The 22,306-nt window shown below is 46.7% G+C and overlaps 1 protein-coding gene across 1 annotated transcript in view; it reads right to left on the minus strand.

Moving 5' to 3' along the window:
* Positions 1–22,306, minus strand: part of LOC149875110 (cilia- and flagella-associated protein 337-like) — a 90,534-nt gene that overhangs the window by 48,541 nt on the left and 19,687 nt on the right. The window contains exons 6-13 of the mRNA XM_090028001.1: positions 20,872–21,102; positions 19,952–20,034; positions 14,445–14,537; positions 12,901–12,946; positions 11,886–11,932; positions 10,210–10,327; positions 8,419–8,488; positions 744–987 (exon numbers count right to left, since the gene is read on the minus strand). Of these exons, the coding sequence (XP_089884127.1) occupies positions 744–987; positions 8,419–8,488; positions 10,210–10,327; positions 11,886–11,932; positions 12,901–12,946; positions 14,445–14,537; positions 19,952–20,034; positions 20,872–21,102 (932 nt within the window). The remainder of the gene's footprint in view (positions 1–743; positions 988–8,418; positions 8,489–10,209; positions 10,328–11,885; positions 11,933–12,900; positions 12,947–14,444; positions 14,538–19,951; positions 20,035–20,871; positions 21,103–22,306) is intronic.

Raw genomic sequence — 22,306 nt, forward strand, 5'->3', positions numbered from 1 at the left:
GGAGCCCATGCACCCTGCAGCTCCTCAATAGCACACAGCCCCAACCCTGCACCATTCTGCCTTTCTAGGCAGCCCAGGAGGTGACAGTGGCTATTTCTGGCTGCCACCACCACTGGCCCCAGCCCCATGGTACTGGTGGTGACCCACATGCACAGTTCTGACCTCAACCCACCCCAGGCCTGCTGCCAACTCAGCCTGACAGAGTAGACCAGCTCTGGACCAGCCAGAACCAGCATACACAGCCCCAACCCTTGCCTACTCTAGACTCACCTGCCCACACTGAACAGTGGCAGCAGCAGCCAGGCAGAAGCTGCTGTTGGGCCAAGCACAAAAGTGTAGAGCTGCCCCAGCCCCATGGTGTGCCCAAGGGGCAGCAGGATGCACCATGGGCTAGATGACACCTGGGCCAGGCAGAACCAAGGGACCTTCTGTGGGCTAGAAAAAGTCCTTCCACGGGGTGGATCTGGCCCACAGGCCGTATTTTACCCACCCCTGTATTAATGTGCATATTTTTCTTAAGAGTAAGGGAAACTTATTTCTGTGTGTGCATGCATTAGTGCTCACACATGCTAGTACTATACATTGTGCAACAAAACCATTTCTACCAGTTCAAACCTATTCTGAGGACATTTATGATTTTCTTCAACATATACTTGCTTAGCTGATTCTTACCATCAAGCAAGAGCTGCTTGTCATTAAAGGTGTGCTTCCTTTGCAACAAGTATGCTTGAACACACTCTAACCTGGGCATGTAAGGATTCCATAGCCGGATAATCCGATCCATGCCTCCGGTCACTAGGAGGTTGTATTTTTTGCAGAATGCAAATGTTTTCACTCCCTTGTAGATGCGGAATACTGTCTGATCACCTTCAGCTCTCCTTGTGGGGACACTGGGGATCATCTGTCCTTTTTTCCCCCTTGATTCTTTTGCAGAATCTTTTATTTCTTTCATCTGCTGTTCAACATTGGTTGCCCCTACAGTGCACCCTAAAAATAAAAGGATAAACTCACTTAGAGTTGGTTGAAGTTGTCACAGCCAATGCAGTTCCTGCCATCTTGCAAATATCAGGCATTGTCAATTCTCAGTTCCAGGAAATTTCTCCCAACAGTCATTTCACATTTGTTGTCATGCTATTGCTCCCTTTTAGCATTACTTCAGCCACCTCTGCAGGGGAACCTTCAGATCCTTGTAGAACCATGTTTCCCATTAGCCAAAACACAGAGATAAGCCAATTCCGTCCAGCCCCTGAACTATTTTGCGGACCTACTCTGAAATTTCTCCGATCTGTTAACTTTTTTCTGGCCAAGGAAGCCAGAACTGAACTCAGTGTTTCAAGCTCTACTCTGCTTGTACCATGCCACAACATTTCAGAGGGGCACAGTCTCTGTGCCAGTGCTTAAACACATGGAACATGAAAACGCACCGGGAATGAGGGGGAAGAGATACACGCAGGGGTGAAACCAGGATTTGACAGAGGTGAGTACAGCAACAGCCATCCTCCCAGCCACCTCCTCTCCATGCACCAGAGTGGGAAAACTGCAACACTGGAGCCTCTGGAGACTTTTTAAACTCCCCAAAGCAGGTAATAAACCCCCACTTTCATTCTCAGAGGCACATCCCCTTCCTTCCCCCAAACCTCTGCCTACTGCTACTGCTTTTTCTGCTATCCCAGGCCTAGGAGGTTTCAAAGCCCTTCATGCCCATTCCAGCTGAGCTACAAAGGGGCTGGGCTTAGCTGGAACAAGGACAGTGGTAGCAGTGGAGATGGGCAGGGGTGCATTTCTCCACCCTGCCCAGTCCCCCTCAGGAGCAAACACAGGAAGGGGGAACTGCTTGCCCATTGCCTCTGCTGCTGTCACTGTTCCCAGCTGAGCCCACGATGTACCGCCTGGCTGGAACAGGCAGGAATGGTTTTGAAGCTTCCCTGTCCCCAGAACAGCAGGAAAAGCAGCAGCAGCAAGTGGAGGAGGGGGAAGGGAAGGAGAGGGGGCCTGCCTCTAAACATGAAGGGGAAGGGATTATCTGCTTTGAAAACTTTTTTTTTTTTTTTTTTTTAAAGCCTCCAGGGCTCCCAGGGTGTGATCCACTCCAAAAAGGAGGGAGGAGGGGATGCAGTCATCCCACTGCATCCCCTCTGGATACAAATATAAGGAGGAAAGATACAAGAAGGTATAAGTGCAAAGCAAACAACTCTGAAGCCGCATTACTATTGTTTTTACAATACTACTTTCAAGGTTTATTCCCAACAGGAGTCAGAAGAACAGAAAATAGAATTGCCCATGCCAGAGGACAAAGGTGGCCAGAAATGCAAAACAATGGTGTGCTAGTCCTCCTTTCCTCTCCAATATCTAAACTGAAAGAGGCTCTAGAAAATGTAAAGAGTTGCATTTAAATGGAAAGAGAATGTGTTGCTGCAGAGAGCGTTCTGCCATTGGTAGGTTCAGATTAATGATCCATTATTTTCTCATCTCAGGCTCTGTACATGGCCCATCTGTGATCTACTCAGAAAATAAGTTCTTGATGAGGATTAAAAGAAATGGGTGTGGATGGCTATACCAAAAGCAAAGAGAACCTCTCTGATCACTGTGCCAGCATCACCTATTCTTGATTACGTGCATCTGTAGTCCCATGTCATAAAACTGCCAGTACCATGACAGTGCAAGTATTAGACAAAGAATGTGTTTGGGCTGAAAAAATAACCTTTTTGACATTTACTGGTTGCAATGTTCTACCCTATTTTCTTCTCTTAAAAAGCAGATGACAACATTTCTCTAACAGCAATGGTAGGTAGTAGATAATACTTGTACTTTCTATTGAGACTATTGATGGAAGCTACTATAAAAATGTGGCACTTACAGCACAATTATAAATTAGGCTGGAAAAAAAAAATTAACTGAAACAAAAATTCACCATAAACAGCATGAAATCTCCCTGAAATGCACTAAATCAGTTCTTAGTGTCATCTGCTTGTCCTCCAGCTCTTGAGTACATGAAATCTAGATAAGCCGAGAAGGACAAACGCTCAAGTCAGGCAGGGGTTGCTTCAGCACTGCTCATGTGGCTAGAGAATTAAGATACTTAGTTAAGAAACTGAAGTAAAAGGGATTTTCATCACAAGTGAGTTCTGGGGCACTGGGCAACAGTATTGGGTATTTCAAGATGAAAAATTTAAGGACATTTTGCATCAAAAGTAATTTCTACTATTTCTAGGGGTCTATAAAAAAAACCCTGTAACATATGGGGTTAAAACCATTACCATAGAAACTTGGAAGGATTTTTATAGTTGCTTATTGAACTAACAGAGGTTCAGATTGATAAGATGGTTATGTTTAAACAGTTACTATGGAAACCAAACGTGAACTAGAGGAGGTATGAGCACCCACCACTTTCATTGACAGATAATGATCTATGCTGCAGTAGGGAGGGCCCAATTTAGGTGGGTAGGCAGGGAGAAAAATACCTGTAGACAAAGCTTAGTATTTGTTCTCCATTATGCTGAAAAGGAGAATTTTTCTGTATTAGATGACTAGGGGTATGTAAGCACTTCTTTGAATATTGGCAAAACTCCACTCGTGTGTTCAAAAAAGAGCCTGTTCCCATTTGCACTGAATCAATGGGATTTAGAAGGTTATTCTGGTCATAATTCACATATTGAGGTGTTTTGCAGAACTGGAGTCTCTGAAAGGCGCTGAAGAGCTGTGTATCCTTTGCTCAATCTACAAGATATACATATGCTCCATATCTCCTAGGGCCAGAAATGTAAGTGATCTGAACTAGCAGTAAACAAAAACAATCCTTCATTCCTAGTCATAGCCACCTCTGGATTTCTGTGTCAACATATTTTTCTCATTGTACCTACCATTTAGTCTCAGGATTTGAGAACACACTTGAAAACCAGCGCCCACAGAAGCAGCAGCTGGGGAACAGGGAGCTCCCTACACCCCAGCTGCACATACTGCTTCCTGGTGCAGGGCCCAAGCAGCTGGGAGTTCCCTGCTCTTCAGCTGCATGTGCAGCTTCAAAAAACAGCCTTGCCCTGCAACTCATGGGACAGCAACAGGACAGAACAGGACAGGACTCCTACCCATGCCAGGGCTTGCAGTGAGGGGCTCCTTTGGTGCTGGCAGTTGGCAATGGCATGAATGGCGTTTGAGGAACTTTGAGGGTGGGGCATAAAATTCTTCAAACTCCAATTATACCACCGTCTTAACATCTGTCAGCAGCCAAAGTTTCATTTAGGTTCAAAAGAATTTTTCTTTTCTTGTTTTTAATTTATTTAGTATAAATAAAGAGGGATGGAGGAAAAAAAAAAAGTCAAAAAAAAAAAAATGAAACATTCTGAAATTACTGAAATAAAGCATGTTGAGACTGACCTGATCTGATTCCTCTCTCCCGGGCTATCAGGGTCACAAACATTTTTTCAAGTTTTTAAGGGTTTTCAAATTTTTAATCACATTTCAGGACAGGACAATTTTAACTAACTTGTGTGGGACGGGAAAATCTATTTTCTGCCCATCTCTGGGTAACTGTCATGATCTGCCTTACACCAAAGGTGAGAACAGATAATTTAATACTTTCTGGCCTAAAAATCTTTCACTCTGTATGGATTTTGCTGCATAACACAACTGTGCTGCATAACTTCTGTAAAAGCAAGACTGCTCAGCAGATAAAATTTACACCCTTTTGGGAGCAACAGTGTTCTCAAATGGTGCAGAACCAGAACTATTTGAGCATAAATAAGATGAATGTGCCTTTACAAATGCCTTGCACAGCAAGGCAATCTGTGGTTCTGCTCATCAGACCCATGTATAACACACCACAAAAAAGGCCTTGCTTATTGTGCTTCCAGCTGGAACAAGGTGAAACCACTGGCAGCCTCTGAAACTTGTTCTTGTGCAGTTTCCTCCGGTTGCCAGGTGAAATATGTAAATGTAAAAGGGAATGGGATAGCTGAACAAATCTCACAGGCTCAAATGCATTACAGGCTCTTGGCAGATTTTTTTGAGTCCAGAGGAACAGGAACACAGCAGTGCAAGCAACTTGCTTCTTCCACTCTGCCAGCAGATCCAGAGCTAGCTGGTTCAGTTGCAAGGTAGGTGGGCTGGTCAGGGTGGGGCTCCCAAAGTAGGAAGGTGGGGAGAGGTGGAAGATGCATTGCTTGGTGCCTCTTCTGAATGGTCCCAACTGGCATTTTAAAAAGTTGCCCATCTCAATTGCACAGCTAGCCCTAGGACTGCAGAGCACAGTTGTGGAAGGCAATTCTGACCATGCCCTTTTTGTGCAGAAGTTTATCTGATTCAAATTGAAAGGTGGATCTCGTGGCTAGGGACAGACATTCACAAAGCCTGAGCCTGAATTGAATCAAATCTTTGCAGGTTAGTTTAACCTGACTAGACTGAACTGGTTTGAAACTGGACAGACATTCTCTCTGAACTGAGGAAATTTAGGTACATGCCTGCAGTGGCTCAGGCTACAAGCCAGGAGGCCCTAGGGAAACCCTCCCTCCCCTTCTGCAGGGAGCTGAGCTGAGGGGGGTGTAGGCAGGCCCCAGCAAGACTCTCTTATGAGGGATGTCTGCCTGCATAGTCCCAGGCTTTTCCACGCTGGCTGCTCCAGTGGTGGGAGTGTTACCAGCCCACAGCCAGCACTCTGAGGCAAGGGTGGGGGAATGTAGTGCATGCATCCGTTGATGATACAGAGCTTTTCAATCTCCCTCCTTGCTTCGTCGTATTGTCTGCAGCAAACTGACAGGCAAGCCAGCCAGTGGGGGTGGGGGTGGGGGCTAATAAACAGTCTTTAATCACCAAGGCTGCAACTGAACTTCAACTAGCTTCAAGCATCAAGGACAATAAAAAGTCCTTTTTCAGATATGTGGGGAGCCGGAGGAAAAGCAAGGGCAACGTTGGACCCCTGCTGAACCAGATGGCGCAACAGACAACTGACGCCCAGGAAAAAGCCAATCTATTAAATGGGTACTTTGCGTTGGTCTTTCAGCAGTCCCATGGGACGCCCATGTCCACCACGGGACAGGGAGGTCCGGGTGAGGGAGATCCCCTGCCCTCCATCAGTGCTGACCTTGTGAAGGAACACCTTGAGAGGCAGGATACCTTCAAGTCAGCTGGCCCTGACAATCTAACACCCCAGGGTACTCAAGAAGCTGGCGAGCATCATAGCCCAGCCCCTGGCACAGATCTTTGAGAACTCCTGGCGCTCTGGTGTAGTGCCTGAAGACTGGAAGAAGGCCAATGTGGTGCCGATCTTCAAGAAAGAGAGGAAAGTGGATCTGGCAAACTATAGGCCCATCAGCCTGACTTCTATCCCGGGGAAGATCTTAGAAAAGTTTAGTGAAGAGGCCATCCTTAACGGACTGGCGGACACCAACATCCTGAGGGACAGCCAGCACTGGTTTGTTGCAGGTAGGTCTTGCTTCACCAATCTCATTTCCTTCTACGACCAGGTAACCTATCACCTGGACAAGGGAGAAGAGATTGAAGTCGTATATCTTGACTTCAGAAAAGTTTTCGATTTGGTATCCCATGATCATCTTTTGGCGAAACTGGCCAATTGTGGCCTTGGGTCCACCACTGTCCACTGGCTGGGAAATTGGCTACGTGGTCGGACCCAGAGGGTAGTAACTGACGGAAGTCAATCATCATGGTGTCCTGTGACCAGTGGGTCCCCCAAGGCTCTGTCCTTGGACCCATACTGTTCAACATCTTCATTAATAATGTGGACATTGGAGTCAGGAGCAGACTGGCCAAGTTCACCGATGACACCAAACTTTGGGGCAAAGCATCCACACCAGAAGACAGGCAGGTGATCCAGGCTAACCTGGACAGGCTCAGCAAATGGGCAGATGAGAACTTGATGGTATTTAACACTGAAAAATGCAAGGTTCTCCACCCTGGGAGGAAAAACCTGCAGCATCCTTATAGGCTTCACAGTGCTATGCTGGCTAGCACTACGAAAGAAAGACAGACTTGGGGGGTCATCATTGACCACAAGATGATCATGAGCCTGCAATGCAATGTTGCAGCTAGTGAAGCAACCAAAACGCTGGCATAGATGCTTCTCAAGCAAATCCTGGGATGTCATTGTCCCCTTGTACTCAGCCTTGGTGAGGCCACAGCTGGAGTACTGCATCCAGTTTTGAGTCCTACAATTCAAAAAGGATGTGGAGAAGCTTGAGAGAGTCCAGAGAAGAGCCACGCGCGTGATCAGAGTTCAGGAAAACAGACCTTACAACAAACAGGCTGAGAGCTATGGGGCTCTTTAGCAGGGAAAAGCACAAGCTCAGGGGTGATTTGATGGCCACCTATAAGTTTATCAGGGGTGACACCAGTATTTGCGGGGATGTTTGTTCATCAGAGCGCCCCAAGGGATAATGAGGTCCAATGGTTATAAACTACTGCAAGACTGTTTCAGGCTGGACATGAGGAAGAATTTCTTTACTGTCCGAGCCCCCAAGGTCTAGAACAGCCTGCCATCAGGGGTGGTTCAAGCACCTACACTGAACACCTTCAAGAGCAAATTGGATGCTTATCTTGCTGGGATCCTATGACCCCAGCTGACTTCCTGCCCTTCGGGCGTGGGGCTGGACTCGATCTTCCAAGGTCCCTTCCAGCCCTAATGTCTATGAAATCTATGAAATTAAATCTATGAAATTAGCAAATCAATAGCCTCTCTCCACATTACTTCAAACTTTTTAAACAGCTTACCAGCTGACCTGTTGATTAGCTCCAAAAGCCCTAAGCAGTCACTGCTCTGTCTGCCTATCCCAGTGAAACTGGAGAGAAAGACACACACAGACACCTCTCGGCATTAGCTAGCATACCACAAGCTGGCTACGGTCCCTGCTGTGGCAGCAAGGAGGAAGGAAGGGAGGGCGGGAGGAAAAAGAGGGGGGCACAGGGAAACCATTAGACCCTGCTGCGCCTGCGAGTCTGTGCCAAGCTCCATCCAGGGAGCAGAGAGGAAGAGTAGCCCTGCTGTGGAGCAGAGAGCCCCGCCCAGCCCAGAGAGCATGCCAGGATATTGGGGGACTCTGATTTAACTTAAACCAGCAAGGGGTCTGGGACAGACATTGAATAAACCAGTTTGAGCCAAATCAGTTAAGTCTGATATTACATTTAACCAGGGTTTATCATCTCAAGCCGGTTTCAGCCATTTTCAAACTGGTTTATGTGCATCTGTTCTGTTACAGGTTTAAACCAGTTTATGTGTAATGTCTGTTCCTAGCCTAGCTGAAAAGTTCACACACACAGTTATTACTAGAGATAGAACTAGCCAGCTGGAAGTGATGTGACCAGGTCACTACACTAAAGGGAAGACAGCAAGCTTAGAAAAGTTGTGTTTAAATCATACAAATTTATGCTGGAGGAACTTCCTGGAGAAAGTTTTAGAAGTGAAATTGTTACCTATTACTAAAGCTGTAGACTCATGGCTAGAGGTAGAAATCACTGCTTTCATGGAATCACAGTAGTTTAGCTAAAAAGAACAGAACAAGAGAATAACATTAAATACAAATAATACAAAACACTGATTAGAGGAGGGTGTAGGATACTGGAGTTACTTTGTTTGTTTCCATTGTTCAAGGGGTTTTGCTTCTGAAGGGAGGAAGCATACGTTAATGCACAACAAAATTTTAAATTGTGCGAGGGTGGATTGAGTGGGTGCATTACAGTGGTTAATGTTCCTACTGTTCCCTTATGTAAAGTGACAAAACAGTCTTAAACTGCTCCTTTCTGCATCCAAAGGCATGACAGATTCTTAGTCATTTAGGACTTTGTGCTAATCTGAGGGTACATCTCCACAGCCCATTGTAGCGTATGGTGCCAACTCAATTACCTTAACAGCAATCAGCACAGATGGAGCTGGATGCTCCCTAAATTGTCTTCCATGTTCAGCACTATCTGCCCTTCCCTCTGAGCTATGCCCTGCCTTGTAGGGGTTCTCCTATTGATTCTGCTCTCTGGAAATCAGCAAGAAAGGCAAAGATCATCAGCACCTCTCATGCACTGTGTCTGTGCCTGTTAGACCAGCTATCAGCCTTCAAGAATGTCAAGCAAAATTCTTCAGTCAACACCAGGCAATTTTTGACCTTTCCTTCAAGACCAAAGATTCCCTCTTGCTGCTGACCTATGTGGGCTGCATTTGTGAGCCACAATGACCCAATATGTGGCACAGCAGGGAAATGTGGGCAAGGCCAGGCCAGAGGCTTTACCAGCAATTCCTTCCCCCCTTCCCCAACACACACCAGCTGCCACCTAGAGAAAGCAGGTCAGTTGGGCAGAAGCTTTACCAGCTGTGAGGCTTTGATACCAATAGCAAACCAGACTTGCTGCCCTTTGCGGAGAAATTCTTTATTTCCTTAACACTAGATATATTCCTCATCTGCTTGAGCTGTGATGTGGGACTACTATTTTGGCTTCTGTCACAAGAAATTCTTTCTAGATTAGGGGCCACAAGTTTAAGACAAAATAAAACAAACCAACCCTCTGGCACTATAGAAATGCTCCTCATTTCTTCCGCTCAGCCAGTCAGCATGCATCTAAATATCTCATTAGCCCATCACCACTGGGGCTACCGTTACATTTCTGAACTCAGAGCAGCCTCAGGAACCTGTCAAATATTTATTTCTCACACCCAAAATAACTCTGGGGAAAAGGTCCAGGAAGGGCAGCATTCAGCCCTGGCACATGGACAGGTTTGAAGTTTAGAGCTGTGAAAGGTTTAGCATGTTTCTTCAGTTCCATGCCCATTCTTTGATAGCTCCTGATTTTGGATCCTGAACAGGCTGTAATCCTCCACTCAGATCTCCTCACTAATGCCACAGTCCAGCAATTCAGCCCAATGGGCTGATGTTGATGCCACATTTTAAAAGCGGGTGCCACTGGGGCCAAAGTAAGAGCTAAGGAGTTCTTGACTCAAGGTTCACAACACCTTCTTGGTCTGAATTTTATTCCTTGTTTTCTGATGTCAAATTCTCTCCCCTCCTTGCATCAGGTTTGACAATTTGGGCTGTTCTGCAGTTCTTCCTGCCTCTATGCCAGCTGTGTTATTTTAATGAAAAGGTTCCTCCTGCACACAGACCAGACATGCAACTGAAACCTTACTATTACCATGGAGAATTCATTTGTGGAAAAAGTTTCCTGTGTTACTGGTTTTTAACATTTGGAGTCAGGAAGAAAGGCTGTTATTATTACTACCTGTGTAACCCAATCACCATGCACTTTCCAACGAATGTAAGTGACATTTAGAGAACAAACAGCACTCTCCAGGCCAATATTAGGCAGGCTTTTGTCTTTTGGTAGTTTTTTCCACGTTCTGAAAAAAAAAAAGTGAAGGCAGAAAGATTAGAAGAAAGAAGGCAACAAGCATCCTTAAGTGTTAAGAAGCAACTTCTTCTTTGATCTGTTTGACCCTGCACATAGAAGGCAGGGTAGACTTGCATGCTATAAACCAACCAAATTATATATGTGTATTATATTATAGCAAATATGTCACACAATATTATTTAGATTATAAACGTTATTTGCATTATACATCACATGGACACACATTTAGTCCATACAGGATGGACTACAGTATAAATTCCTCACAAAAGCTTGGGCTACATTGTATATAACCCAAGCTTTTGAGAGTTATAGCTCACTTAGAAACCTTGACTCTTCCTCACAGCCTGAGGTTATTTATAAGAACATAGCAATTTATCTTGCACTTCAGCACATAGACAGCTGCCCCAGGAATTTCTGTTCTTGAGGCTTTTCAAAAACAACCCTCATGCAGGGATAATGCCCAAAACATCAAAAACACTCTAACTTGCTACAGGTAAAGCAGAGATGAAGGTGAGATCAATGTCCTGCCACTGCAAGGACAGGAGTTGCTCGTTAGAACTACTGTTGATGAGCACAAGGTAGGGCAGGATGGCACCAAAACGAACTGGTTCAAAGAGGCAAAAGCCTTTGTAAACAGAAGTTGTCTTTGTCAGATATTGTGAGTGGATGCAAGCTCCCCCTGAATAGAAAATACAGCAGCTTTCTTCTCAGAGCTACAAAGGTAGCCAAAGCTTTATTGCTGACACTGGCCACAGCACAAAGCTGTCCTCTCCTGCACTGCCCATCATCCTCTTCCTCCTGGGTGGAGTAAGGTGGGTCACATAACTCTTCTTACATTTGTTACGCGGCTGTGACCCCCTGAAATTCCATGTTATAATATACACACATTTTATGCCATTGCAACCACACTGGATGCACCTACACATGCTCTTTATTGTGGAGCAGACCAATTAGCTCCATAGTAAAAGCGTCTTCCTTTTATATCATCCTTTTTGCCATCCTCTGCTTTTTCATTCGTTCGTCTTGTTCTTTTCAGCTTGTCAAATCCCCCCAGGGACCCACCCCTGCTTTAGAGTGTGTTGTAGATGATAGGAGCAACACTTTGGGGAAACAGTTCACGAGACCTGTCAGAAGCCCACCGTTCTGAAACCCAACGGTTAGCGTCAGGGGGTTTCTGTGGTAAATAAATCGACTGTAGGCCAAGTACGTAATTTGGCCAATACACTACAATGGGGATTTATCGAGAAGGCAACATGTGCCATCTGCTGGCCCAATTATGAAATTATCTGACAGGATGTGGAATGGGCTTGCACTTCTTGAAATTGTTTCATGTCCAACTGTAGTGGTCCTGTGAATTCTGGGAACACATGCATCCTGCGACTGCTGCAGCATCCCGGAGACCACCGCTGCACGCACAAGAGAGAACGCTGTAGTAGTTAGCAGTAAAGTAGGACACGAGCAAAGAAACTCAGTGTTCATTTAAGACAACTAAAGATTTGCACTCTAAACCTGTTTTTTTACATTATGTTTAACACACAAGTACTTACCTCAGGAGCTCTCCCACAGAAGACATGAGCAAAATATTGACACAACCCTGAAGAAACAGCAAGACTTGCATCAGAAACTTAAAAATATAGGGCCAAGTTCTCAGACCATCACTGATGTCAGTGGGAGATTTCCTCAAATAAAGGTGTTAGACATCTGTATTGATGGTTAGCAAACAGATAATTAACACCACAGACATTGATCAAAAGGCCTGACCTTCTTAAAATCAGTAAAAGTTGAAGGCAATTGAACACCATCCAGAAGCTGCACAGCAATCTGCAGGATCAAAGTACTGATAAAAGCAATAAAGTACCCAAAAATTGCTAACTTCCAAATGCCATTTTTTTTTTGCATTCAGAGAGGCAGAATCTCATATTCATAAGCGGTACGGTAAGCCTGGGAAAATCATCAGCTTCAGAAAAATAAAAGCTCTGGAAGGCCTGAGCCTAGGGGGTGCTGGACACCCTCAGTTTAGTGCCAGCCATTGAATTCAACTGGAAATTAAAAGGATACTCGGCACACTGCAGAACTGGGCCCTAAGTTACATCAGACAGACTACTAGCTAGCAGTAACCCCAAGGACAGAAGTTTTGGAAACTGGTATATTAGTGGGTGAACTTCATTATTCAGACCTCCACACCCTCCTTCCAAAAGGTTGGCGCATGCAACTCAAGGAATCTCCTGGGCCACTGCTACATTATCTGACCCCAATACTAACTTTAACCAGACACTGAGGGTCAGGGATTGAAAAGATTCATCTTAAACAGTCTCGTCCCAAAATCACTTCCCAGCCATGGCACAGGGAATTCTGCTTCTTTGCAGTTTCTTTTTACTGATCTTCTCTATGCATTAAGTATCCCATGGAACTGACTGGCTTGCCAAGAGACACTGCTAGATGGCACTACAAGTAACCAAAGACCTGAGAGGAATCCTGAGCCCTTCAGGTTGTCAGTGTTGAGGGTTTATGTTTTGTGCGGGGGGGGTTTGTCTGTTCCAAAAATCTTTTTGAAACATTTACCTGATCATCCCCATAGAGAATCATGCACTCATCAGTATCAGTGTAACTAAAACAAGTAAAAAGATAAAAGGTAATAAATGAAAATGTAGTCATGACATTTCAGTTCAGGATAAACAAACAGAGTTGGATGTAATAGATAAGGCAAATCCGTTGTATTTACGGATGTTTTGCAAAGACCAAATCCTGGCCTGGTGGAAGATGGTATTGCTCTTCTGAAGGCTATCTGCTTATATCAGGAAGATCCCTGCCCTCCCTGGGGTAAAAAGTAATGGAGGAAGGCTTGTTTCATTTTGCAAGATGAACTCAGTGCTTTGTGTCTAAGGGGCCTAAAATGTTGCCTAATGCTTTGGGAAAACAGTGTTTGACACTACCAGTCCTCAGGCACAGTGGAGCCATTTGTCACAAGGGTGAAGTTTTCTTGGGGGCCGGTGTGGGACTGCAGAATGGACTCCCACAGCAATCAAGGAGCCCAACAAACCTGTTCAGCTTCCTCCCTAAGCACAAGGGACATTTATTTGATGTAAAATAGATAGTATGTGCTGCTGTGTGTTTATACTGAAGAGGCTCTTTGATAAGTGAGAGAATGAAACATGGAACAGTTGGTCAGTCACCTCACTTCACATGTACTAGCGACATCCATACATTACAGAGATGGAGCTACAACAGACTAGACTGGCCAAAATCCTTCCCTACATGTTCAGTGTGGGTGTAACCTCTCTAAAAATTAGGGACCTACCAAATTCATGGCAGCTCCTTTAATTTTGCAGGTTCCCCGGTGCGCTCCCCCCGACCATGGATTGCTAGAGGGGCCCCACTGCTTGCCACTTGCTCCTGATCAGCGGGGAAGCAAAAACAAGATTTTTAAATATGACGCTGCTTCTTCTGCTCACCGCTAATTGGCTGAGGGGGGCTGGTAGCTGTGCCATTTGTTGCTGACTGGCCAGGAGGCAAAAACAGCACCATATTTAAAACAGTGGGACAAAACCTGAAAAGAAGCAAATAGCTTGTGGCAAAGAGGAAGCAGGGTGCTGTGCTGGGGCCAAAGGTCTCCCACCCTATTGCCCTTACTGACAGGGCAGAAAGGTTTGGTTTTTGTGTTTGCTTGTTTGGTACTTAAAGACTGTGCTTAACTGAGGAGGACTGGTTGAGGAGGCTCCCCAAGGAGAATAACCTATCTGCAGAAGCCAGCAAGCTAGACAACCTGCTTACAAGCATCTAACGCATTGGTGGCAGCTGCTCAAAATAGATGTTACAAAGTGTCACATTCACTCCTGTTATGGCAGGGACACATTGGTGTAGTGTAATTTAGCACATGCCAAGCTAAGCCTAACAAGGGATAAAATTATACATTTGATGATGAAATATTGTACATCTGATAGGAAGTTGGTGAAGAAACATCACCTGGTACTACATGAATGCCAAATTGAACACTGGAGATGTTGTAAGGACCAGACAAATGTCACCAATGAAATACTGTTTAAATAGAAGTGTGCAACAAAATAATGTTAAGATAGAACAAATGATACAAATGTAGCATTGCTTACCAATAGTCCAGTCGTAAAGGGATAGCTTCCAAGCTACTGATCTGGCAGTACGGTTCGAAGTTAGAGAGTTCATAAAACTGAATTTCATGATCACTGTCAACCAACAAGACATATTTTTAAAAAGAGCAGTAGTTTCATTTTATAGCACAGTAAATCTTTCCAGTAAAACATGCATCAAAAGTAAAAGCTTAAGCATGCTTGTGGCAGAGTTAATTCATAGATTTCATAGATTTCATAGACATTAGGGCTGGAAGGGACCTCGGGAGATCATCGAGTCCAGCCCCCTGCCCAAAGGGCAGGAAGTCAGCTGGGGTCATAGGATCCCAGCAAGATAAGCATCCAATTTACTCTTGAAGGTGTTCAATGTAGGTGCTTGAACCACCTCCAATGGCAGGCTGCTCCAGACCTTGGGGACTCGGACAGTAAAGAAATTCTTCCTTATGTCCAGCCTGAAACGGTCTTCCAGGAGTTTGTGACCGTTCGACCTCGTCATCCCTTGGGGCGCTCTGGTGAACAGACGTTCCCCCAGATCCTGGTGGTCACCCCTGATAAGCTTAAAGGTGGCCATCAGATCACCCCTGAGCCTGCGCTTTTCCAGGCTAAAGAGTCCCATGGCTCCAGCCTGTCATCGTAAGATCTGTTTTCCTGACCTCTGATCATGCGTGTGGCTCTCCTCTGGACTCTCTCAAGCTTCTCCACATCCTTTTTGAATTGTGGAGCCCAAAACTGGACACAGTACTCCAGCTGCAGCCTCACCAAGGCCGAGTACAAGGGGAGAATGACGTCCCGGGATTTGCTCAAGAAGCATCTATGGATGCAAGCCAGCATTTTGGTCGCTTTACTAGCCGCAGCATCACATTGCAGGCTCATGTTCATCTTGTGGTCAATGATGACCCCCAAGTCTCTTTCTTCTGTAGTGCTATCCAATGTAGCACTGCCGAGCCTATAAGGGTGCTGCAGGTTTTTCCTCCCAAGGTGGAGAACCTTGCATTTTTCGGTGTTAAACACCATCAGGTTCTCGTCTGCCCATTTGCTGAGCTTGTCCAGGTCAGCCTGGATCATCCGCCTATCTTCTGGCGTGGATGCTTTGCCCCAAAGTTTGGTGTCATCGGCGAACTTGGCCAGTCCACTCCTGACTCCAATGTCCACATCATTAATGAAGATGATGAACAGTATGGGTCCCAGGACAGAGCCTTGAGGGACCCCACTGGTCACAGGGCACCACGATGAGTGACTGCCATCGATTACAACCCTCTGGGTCCGACCACGGAGCCAGTTTCCCAGCCAGCGGATCGTGGTGGAGCCAAGGCCACAACCGGCCAGTTTGGCCAAGAGGTGATCATGGGATACCAGATCAAAGGCTTTTTTGAAGTCAAGATATATGACATCAATCTCTTCTCCCTTGTCCTTAATAAACTTAATAAACTTTTCTAAGATCTTCCCCAGGATAGAAGTCAGGCCTGTAGTTAGCTGGATCCACTCTCCTCCCTTTCTTGAAGATCGGCACCACACTGGCCTTCTTCCAGTCTTCGGCCACTACACCAAAGCGCCAGGAGTTTTCAAAGATCCGTGCCAGGGGCTGGGCTATGATGCTCGCCAGCTCCTTGAGTACCCTGGGGTGCAGATTGTCAGGGCAGGCTGACTTGAAGGTATCCAGCTTCTCAAGGTGTTCCTTCATGAGGTCAGCATTTATGGAGGGTAGGGGATCCCCATCACCCAGATCTCCCTGTCCCACAGCAGGCATGGGCGTCCCACGGGACTGATGAAAGACTGATGCAAAGTACCTATTTAATAGGTTGGCTTTTTCCTGGGCATCAGTTGTCAGTTGCCCCATCTGGTTTAGCAGGGGTCCAACGTTGCCCTTGCTTTTCCTCCGGCTCCCCACATATCTGAAAAAGGACTTTTTGTTGTCCTTGATGCTTGAAGCTAGTTGGAGTTCAGCTGCAGCCTTGGCTTTCCTGGTTTGCTCCCTGCCGGACCGGCCCAGCACAGAATAATCCTCCTTGGAGGTGAATCCCATCCTCCATCCTTTGTAGGCTTTCCTTTTTAGCCGCAGGAGGTCCGCTAGGTCCCTAGAGGGCCAGAAGGGCTGCTGTGCCTTCTTGCTGCCTTTCCTCCGTCTTGGAATAGATTTAGCTTGTGCATTGAGGATTGCTTCCTTGAGAAGCAACCACTCTTCTTGAACTCCCATCTCCCTGGGGTCATGGTCCCTGAGGGCCTGACTGACTAGCCCCTTGAGCTTGTCAAAGTTGGCTTTTCTGAAGTCAAGGACTTCTGTGTTGCTGACTGACTTGCCAGCACTATGGCGGATGGTGAAGGTGATCAGCTCATGGTCGCTGTCACCCAGCTTCCCATCGATCACTAGGTCACCGATTAGGTTGTCCCCCGTAGCCAGTACCAGGTTGAGCAGCGCTTTGCCTCTCGTTGGCCCATAGACTGCTTGAGTCAGGTAGAGGTCATCCACGCACGAGAGAAAGCTTTGCGACCGCTCAGATTTTGCTGAGTGATCTTCCCAGGAGATGTCCAGGTAATTGAAGTCACCCATGACAACCAAGGTCCTGGAGCAAGCAGCCTCAGTCAGTTCCCGGGCGAACTCCTGGTCAAGCTCAGGACTTTGAGTGGGAGGTCTGTAGTAGACTCCCACCATTGTGTCCCCTGTGCCGTATTGCCCCCGAATTTTTACCCAGAGGGTCTCTAGCTGTCCATGCCGGTTGCCAACATCAGCTTGCAGGGACATGTAGCTTTCCTTGACATAGAGAGCTACACCCCCGCCCCTTTTGTCAACACGATCCCTCCTATACAGGGTATAGCCCTCTATACCCGTGGTCCAGTCATGGGTGGAGTCCCACCAGGTCTCCGTTATCCCAATGACGTCATAATTCTTTGCACTGAGCAGGAGGACAAGCTCGTCCTGCTTGTTGCCCAGGCTCCTGGCATTAGTCTACAGGCAGGCAAGTGTTCCCTTAGGGGCTCTTGCCTTGCCCACAGATTGTGCCAGGGCTGGGGCAGGGGTGGGCTCCCTTAAGTGCCTTGGTCTGCTGGCTTTGCAAGGGTCCCTCCGTGGGCCAGCAGTGGCAGTAGTCCCCCCATCCCCCAGAGGGCTTAGTTTAAAGCCCGGTGGAGCAGGTCAGCCAGCCTGGCTGACAAGAGCCTCCTCCCCAGGGGAGAGAGGTGGAGGCCATCTCCTCCCAGCAGATCGCTGCCTCTCTCGCCAAAGAGCGGGCTGTGGTCATGGAAGCCAAAGCCTTCCCAATGACACCAGCTCCGCAGTCTTTGGTTCACTGCGTGGATCCTCCTCTCCCTCCTCAGCCCATAGCCCGAGACTGGGAGGATCGATGAAAACACCACCTGAGCTCCCAGACCCCTAAGCCCCGCTCCCAACTCCCTGTAGCACCTCATGACCTGGCTGGGGGTGCTCCGAGCCGTGTCATTGGTGCCCACGTGAATAAGGAGCATGGGGTAGTGGACTGTGGGCCGGAGGAGCTGTGGGATCCTCTCCGCAATGTCTCAGATGCGGGCCCCCGGGAAGCAGCAGACTTCCCAGGCTAAGGGGTCGGGGCAGCAGATTGCCCCCTCAGTGCCCCGCAGGATGGAGTCTCCCACAACAAACATGATTGTTGCTTGTATTTCTTGTTTAAATAGCATGTGAATTTACTGCTTGTTTAACAGCCCCAAGGACTGAAATCTCCATCAAACAAGGATATTGAGGAGAACCATCCACCCCTACACTTCCATGGCCAACATGTCTAATCCCCAACCTCCTGCAGCCACATCCCTGGTTGTTCCATGGATGGTCCCTGTGCACTGAACAATGTGTGTTAAGTACAGTGATGCTCTGTGGAAGAAGGCGCACCAATTCTCAAGAACTTGGACTGAGACCGAACTCAATGCACACAGGCCACTGAGCCAATCAGGCAGGAGTAAGCCTCTCACCACATTTCCTATCCAGGCTGGATTTGAACCATAACACCTGCACTGAAGGGTTTGGTAGAATAACTTAGCTTTGGGGTTCAGGAATACGTTTTCTCTCTTTAAGCAGCACAAACGACTAGAGGGAGAGAGTGAGGAAGGAATACAAAACAATGGAAACTTGAAAGAAAACACAGTTTAGCAAAACAGAATGGGCTTGTTGGCCCTTTTAATGTAGCCAGTAATTTAGGATTAAGTGAACTGGACAAATTTCAGGTAAAATTACTCACATGTTCATCCAAAGACTGATGGAGCTCTGGAGGCTTGTTGCTAGTTTCAGGGTTTCAAAAATGACTTCCCCCTCCAAAATGGAGTGACCCCTTATAAATCTTTTGTGACCTCATCACTAAGTCCCAACCAGAAACAGGCAGTATTGGATGCAGACCAATTCTTTTAAAAGTCATCAGCATCCTCAGGTAGAGACCATGGTCACAGGTTGTTCACAGGAAAAGCTCAGGACAAAGGAAGAACGAGCTTCCCCCTCCCTACGGAAATTTCATAACCCAGTCACCCAGCTTGACCAATGGGATCCAGCAGCCAGCATTTGAAACAGACGGGGCTGGGCAGACTGAGAGCAGGGTGGCAGACGAAAAGGGCCATTTCTTCATGCACCCACACCGCCAACACACCCTACTGCACCATGCTCCTACCCTTGCAGGTGGAAGGGCCTGGTCCAGCCAGCAGCAGCTTCCAGACAGGGCTGCTGCCGCCGCCGCCACTGGGGGACCTGCTCAGCTTCCCTGGCATCCTGCTCACTCCAGGCAGCAAGTAGAGTAGTGGCAGGGGGAAGCTGCAGCTGGGCAGGAGCTGAGGTAGGCAGCACCTGTCGGGGAGTCCCCACACCCCTCACCCCACAAACATCACACCACTTACACCCTGCCCACACAACCCCCTATACCTCCCAACATGCCCTACTGCCCCCACAACACAGCCACACCCCCGCACAAGCCCCCCCATACACACACCCCATGCAATATACAAGACTAAGAATTTATTTTTTTAGTTATTATGCAACCACCTCTATATACACACTACGCAAAACACAACTCATGACAAAAATATTTTTTGTAATAAAATTAAAATACACTAGAAGTCAAACACCTACTATAGCATACAATTTGAGGGGGGTTTTTTAATGCTTTTAAGATGGCAAGTCCCCCCCAAAAGGACTATTTCTGGGGGGCCAAGGGGAGGGATTTCTAGTGGTAAAGGTCAGGGGGCGGGACTTCCAGTCCCAAGATAGAGACCCGGGGCAGGGCAACTGTCTAAGGGCGAGGCTACCCATGTGGCCCTCAAAAGCTTGCAAAACCTCATTAAGCAGCCTGCCAGCCAAAATAAGTGCTTGCCACTGTGATGCTTGGCAAGTGTCCCTCCTTTTATCCCGTGGCAAGTTGCTCATAGGTCCATGCTCCAAAATCATTGATGGGATTGCCTATGCAACCTCTTTCAGCAAGTTTCCTTGCCTCACAGATACCAACAGCACTGCTAAGACATTTCCATTTTCAGTTCCAACTACCACTTCCTATAAGAACACTTACCCAGTTCCCAGGATGAGCTTGTTGTACTGAGTCATAACAGCAAAATCCATCACCCACTTAGGTTTCTTGTGGCTGAGCTTTTCCTGTAAGGCGAGAGAGGTGGCTGTCATCTGTATGTTAGATGGAAAGGCAAGATGCCACAGCTGAGGCTGGATTCTGTTTTGGTTACATGCTTGCATGGGCACCAAAATTAATGGGCTTGCAAGAATTAACACAGAGCATCAGGCTTCTCAGCCAGACCCTGCAAAGTGCTTGGTACTTCCCAGTAAATGTAATGTGAATTAAAGGGCACTCAGCACCAGCAAAACTACCAAGCCAACTATTTTAAAACATGGCTTTTACATTAATCCACTTTGTTCTGGTTAAGAATAAAAACAAAAGAGATGAGACAAGCATTTTTGCATGGGCAAGTGTAATTCCCATTAGGGTCAAGTGGTGTAACATTGGTTGGCATGAAGGGAAGACCTGGCACATCACGCATCTGCCACCCTAACAGTCTCTGAACCATGCTGTATTAATTTCTTTTAGTGTTGTTTCTCCTCCCCTTCCCACCAAAGCCAAACCTTCCAAATCTGTTTAATCAAAAGTAAAGAACACAACTCTTTCCACTTACTGGAGTTTTTTATGCTACAATGTCTTCTAACATGCAACAGATTCACTTATTATTATATTCAAATTAACTGTAGCACTATACCATCTATATAATAATGTTTCTGCTTGAAATCACTCTGGAGTAAGAAGCATGACAGAGCTGTGTTTTAAGTGCAGCTCCCTGTTTCTCCAGGCAATATAAGAAAATCAGTTGTGAATGTCATAATTCAGAATGACATACTAGGAAAAAATAAATCATTACTAAAAATCAAGGAGTCCTGCATTGCTCCAAAACTCAAAAGATTTATAAGCAAATAAAACATACGTACAAAGACCATTTTGCTTCGTTTCTGCTGTAACTGTGGAGACCAGAAGGAAATGAGTCCATCTTCTCTAGCTATTACTAATGTGTTGTCGGGCAGAGAACTAATGCGCAGGATGGCCTCTCCATAAGAGAGTTCCTGCATCATGGCAGGGAGTGAGAAGGTCAGCTTTTTCAGCTGGGCAGAGGTCCCATCCTGTTCAGTGTATTCAAGCTGCATATATGTGCAGAAGTCATCCTACTCCAGAAAAAATAATTGGTCGGTTATAACTGCAGCTATTAAACAGCCAACATGTTGCTGTTCCCCTAGGAGTTCACCAATCATACCCCCTTATCAAAGATGCTAAAAAAAAAAAAAAAAAAAAAAATCAATAGAATACTCCTTTCTGTACCGATAACTGAAACAATGAAATGCTCCCTCCCTAGGACTAGACCAGGGCCTGGGGGACTGCTGAACAAAGACAGAAGCCAGAGATTGATTTGATGGAAGTGGGGTGTCTACATCCATGTGAAAGCAGCAGCACAAAGACTAGAATAGCAGATGGTCTCCCCTCCATACTGCAGAGCTTCTGCTGGTGCAGTTATGTTGGCAGAGCCAAGTAGCAGACACTCCACAGATGTCAGCAGGTGTTTGCAGGTATTTCCACACCACTTTCCCAAAACAATATTACCCTAACTGGCAAAAGCACCCCATGGATAGAGCTGCATCTGTCTCAGGGGTTTGGCTGAAATGGCTGTCAGTGAGGGTTAGGTGATATCTTTATACCTACTAACTGGGGAAGTCCCTGCCAGTACCATGGGGCTGGGGACAGTGGCAGCAGCAGCCAGAAGGAGCCACCTCAGCCCCACTGTGTGCCTAGGGGTGGCAGGACAAACCATGGCTGGGCAGTACAGAGCAGATGTGAGGCAAGCTGGGGCTGTGCACTGTTGGTGGTGGTGGGTGCTGACTGGTTGAGGGGGGGCACGTGCAGGGGGCTTGCATGTACACCTCACCATACCTTCAAACCCTCCCCAACAAACCCCACCCTCTGTATCCACCCACACCCTCCCTCACCCCCCCCCCCAAACCCTCCATATACACCCATGTGCCTCTGGGGGTGGAGCCCTGCTCACTGCTACATGCACACAGCCCACCATGTACACACCCACCCACACACCCAGCCACCCTCCCCCTCCACACATCCCACAACCCACATCCATATATACCTCCACACCCTACATACAAGCATATTCACACACATACACACACACACACACACACAGCTCCATACCCACCCCCCATATGCCCCTACACCCCTGCAATATACAGTAAGACTTCATTCTGAGCTGTTATGTAATCACCTCTATATACACAATGCAAACACACACAAACTGGGACAAAATATATATTTTTAAATAATATTAAAATATGTTATTGTGGATGCTTGATTTTTAGTATACAG

The sequence above is a fragment of the Crocodylus siamensis genome, chromosome 1 (genome assembly GCF_052110815.1).
Source record: "Crocodylus siamensis isolate JL-2025a chromosome 1, ASM5211081v1, whole genome shotgun sequence".
Lineage (NCBI taxonomy): Eukaryota > Metazoa > Chordata > Crocodylia > Crocodylidae > Crocodylus > Crocodylus siamensis.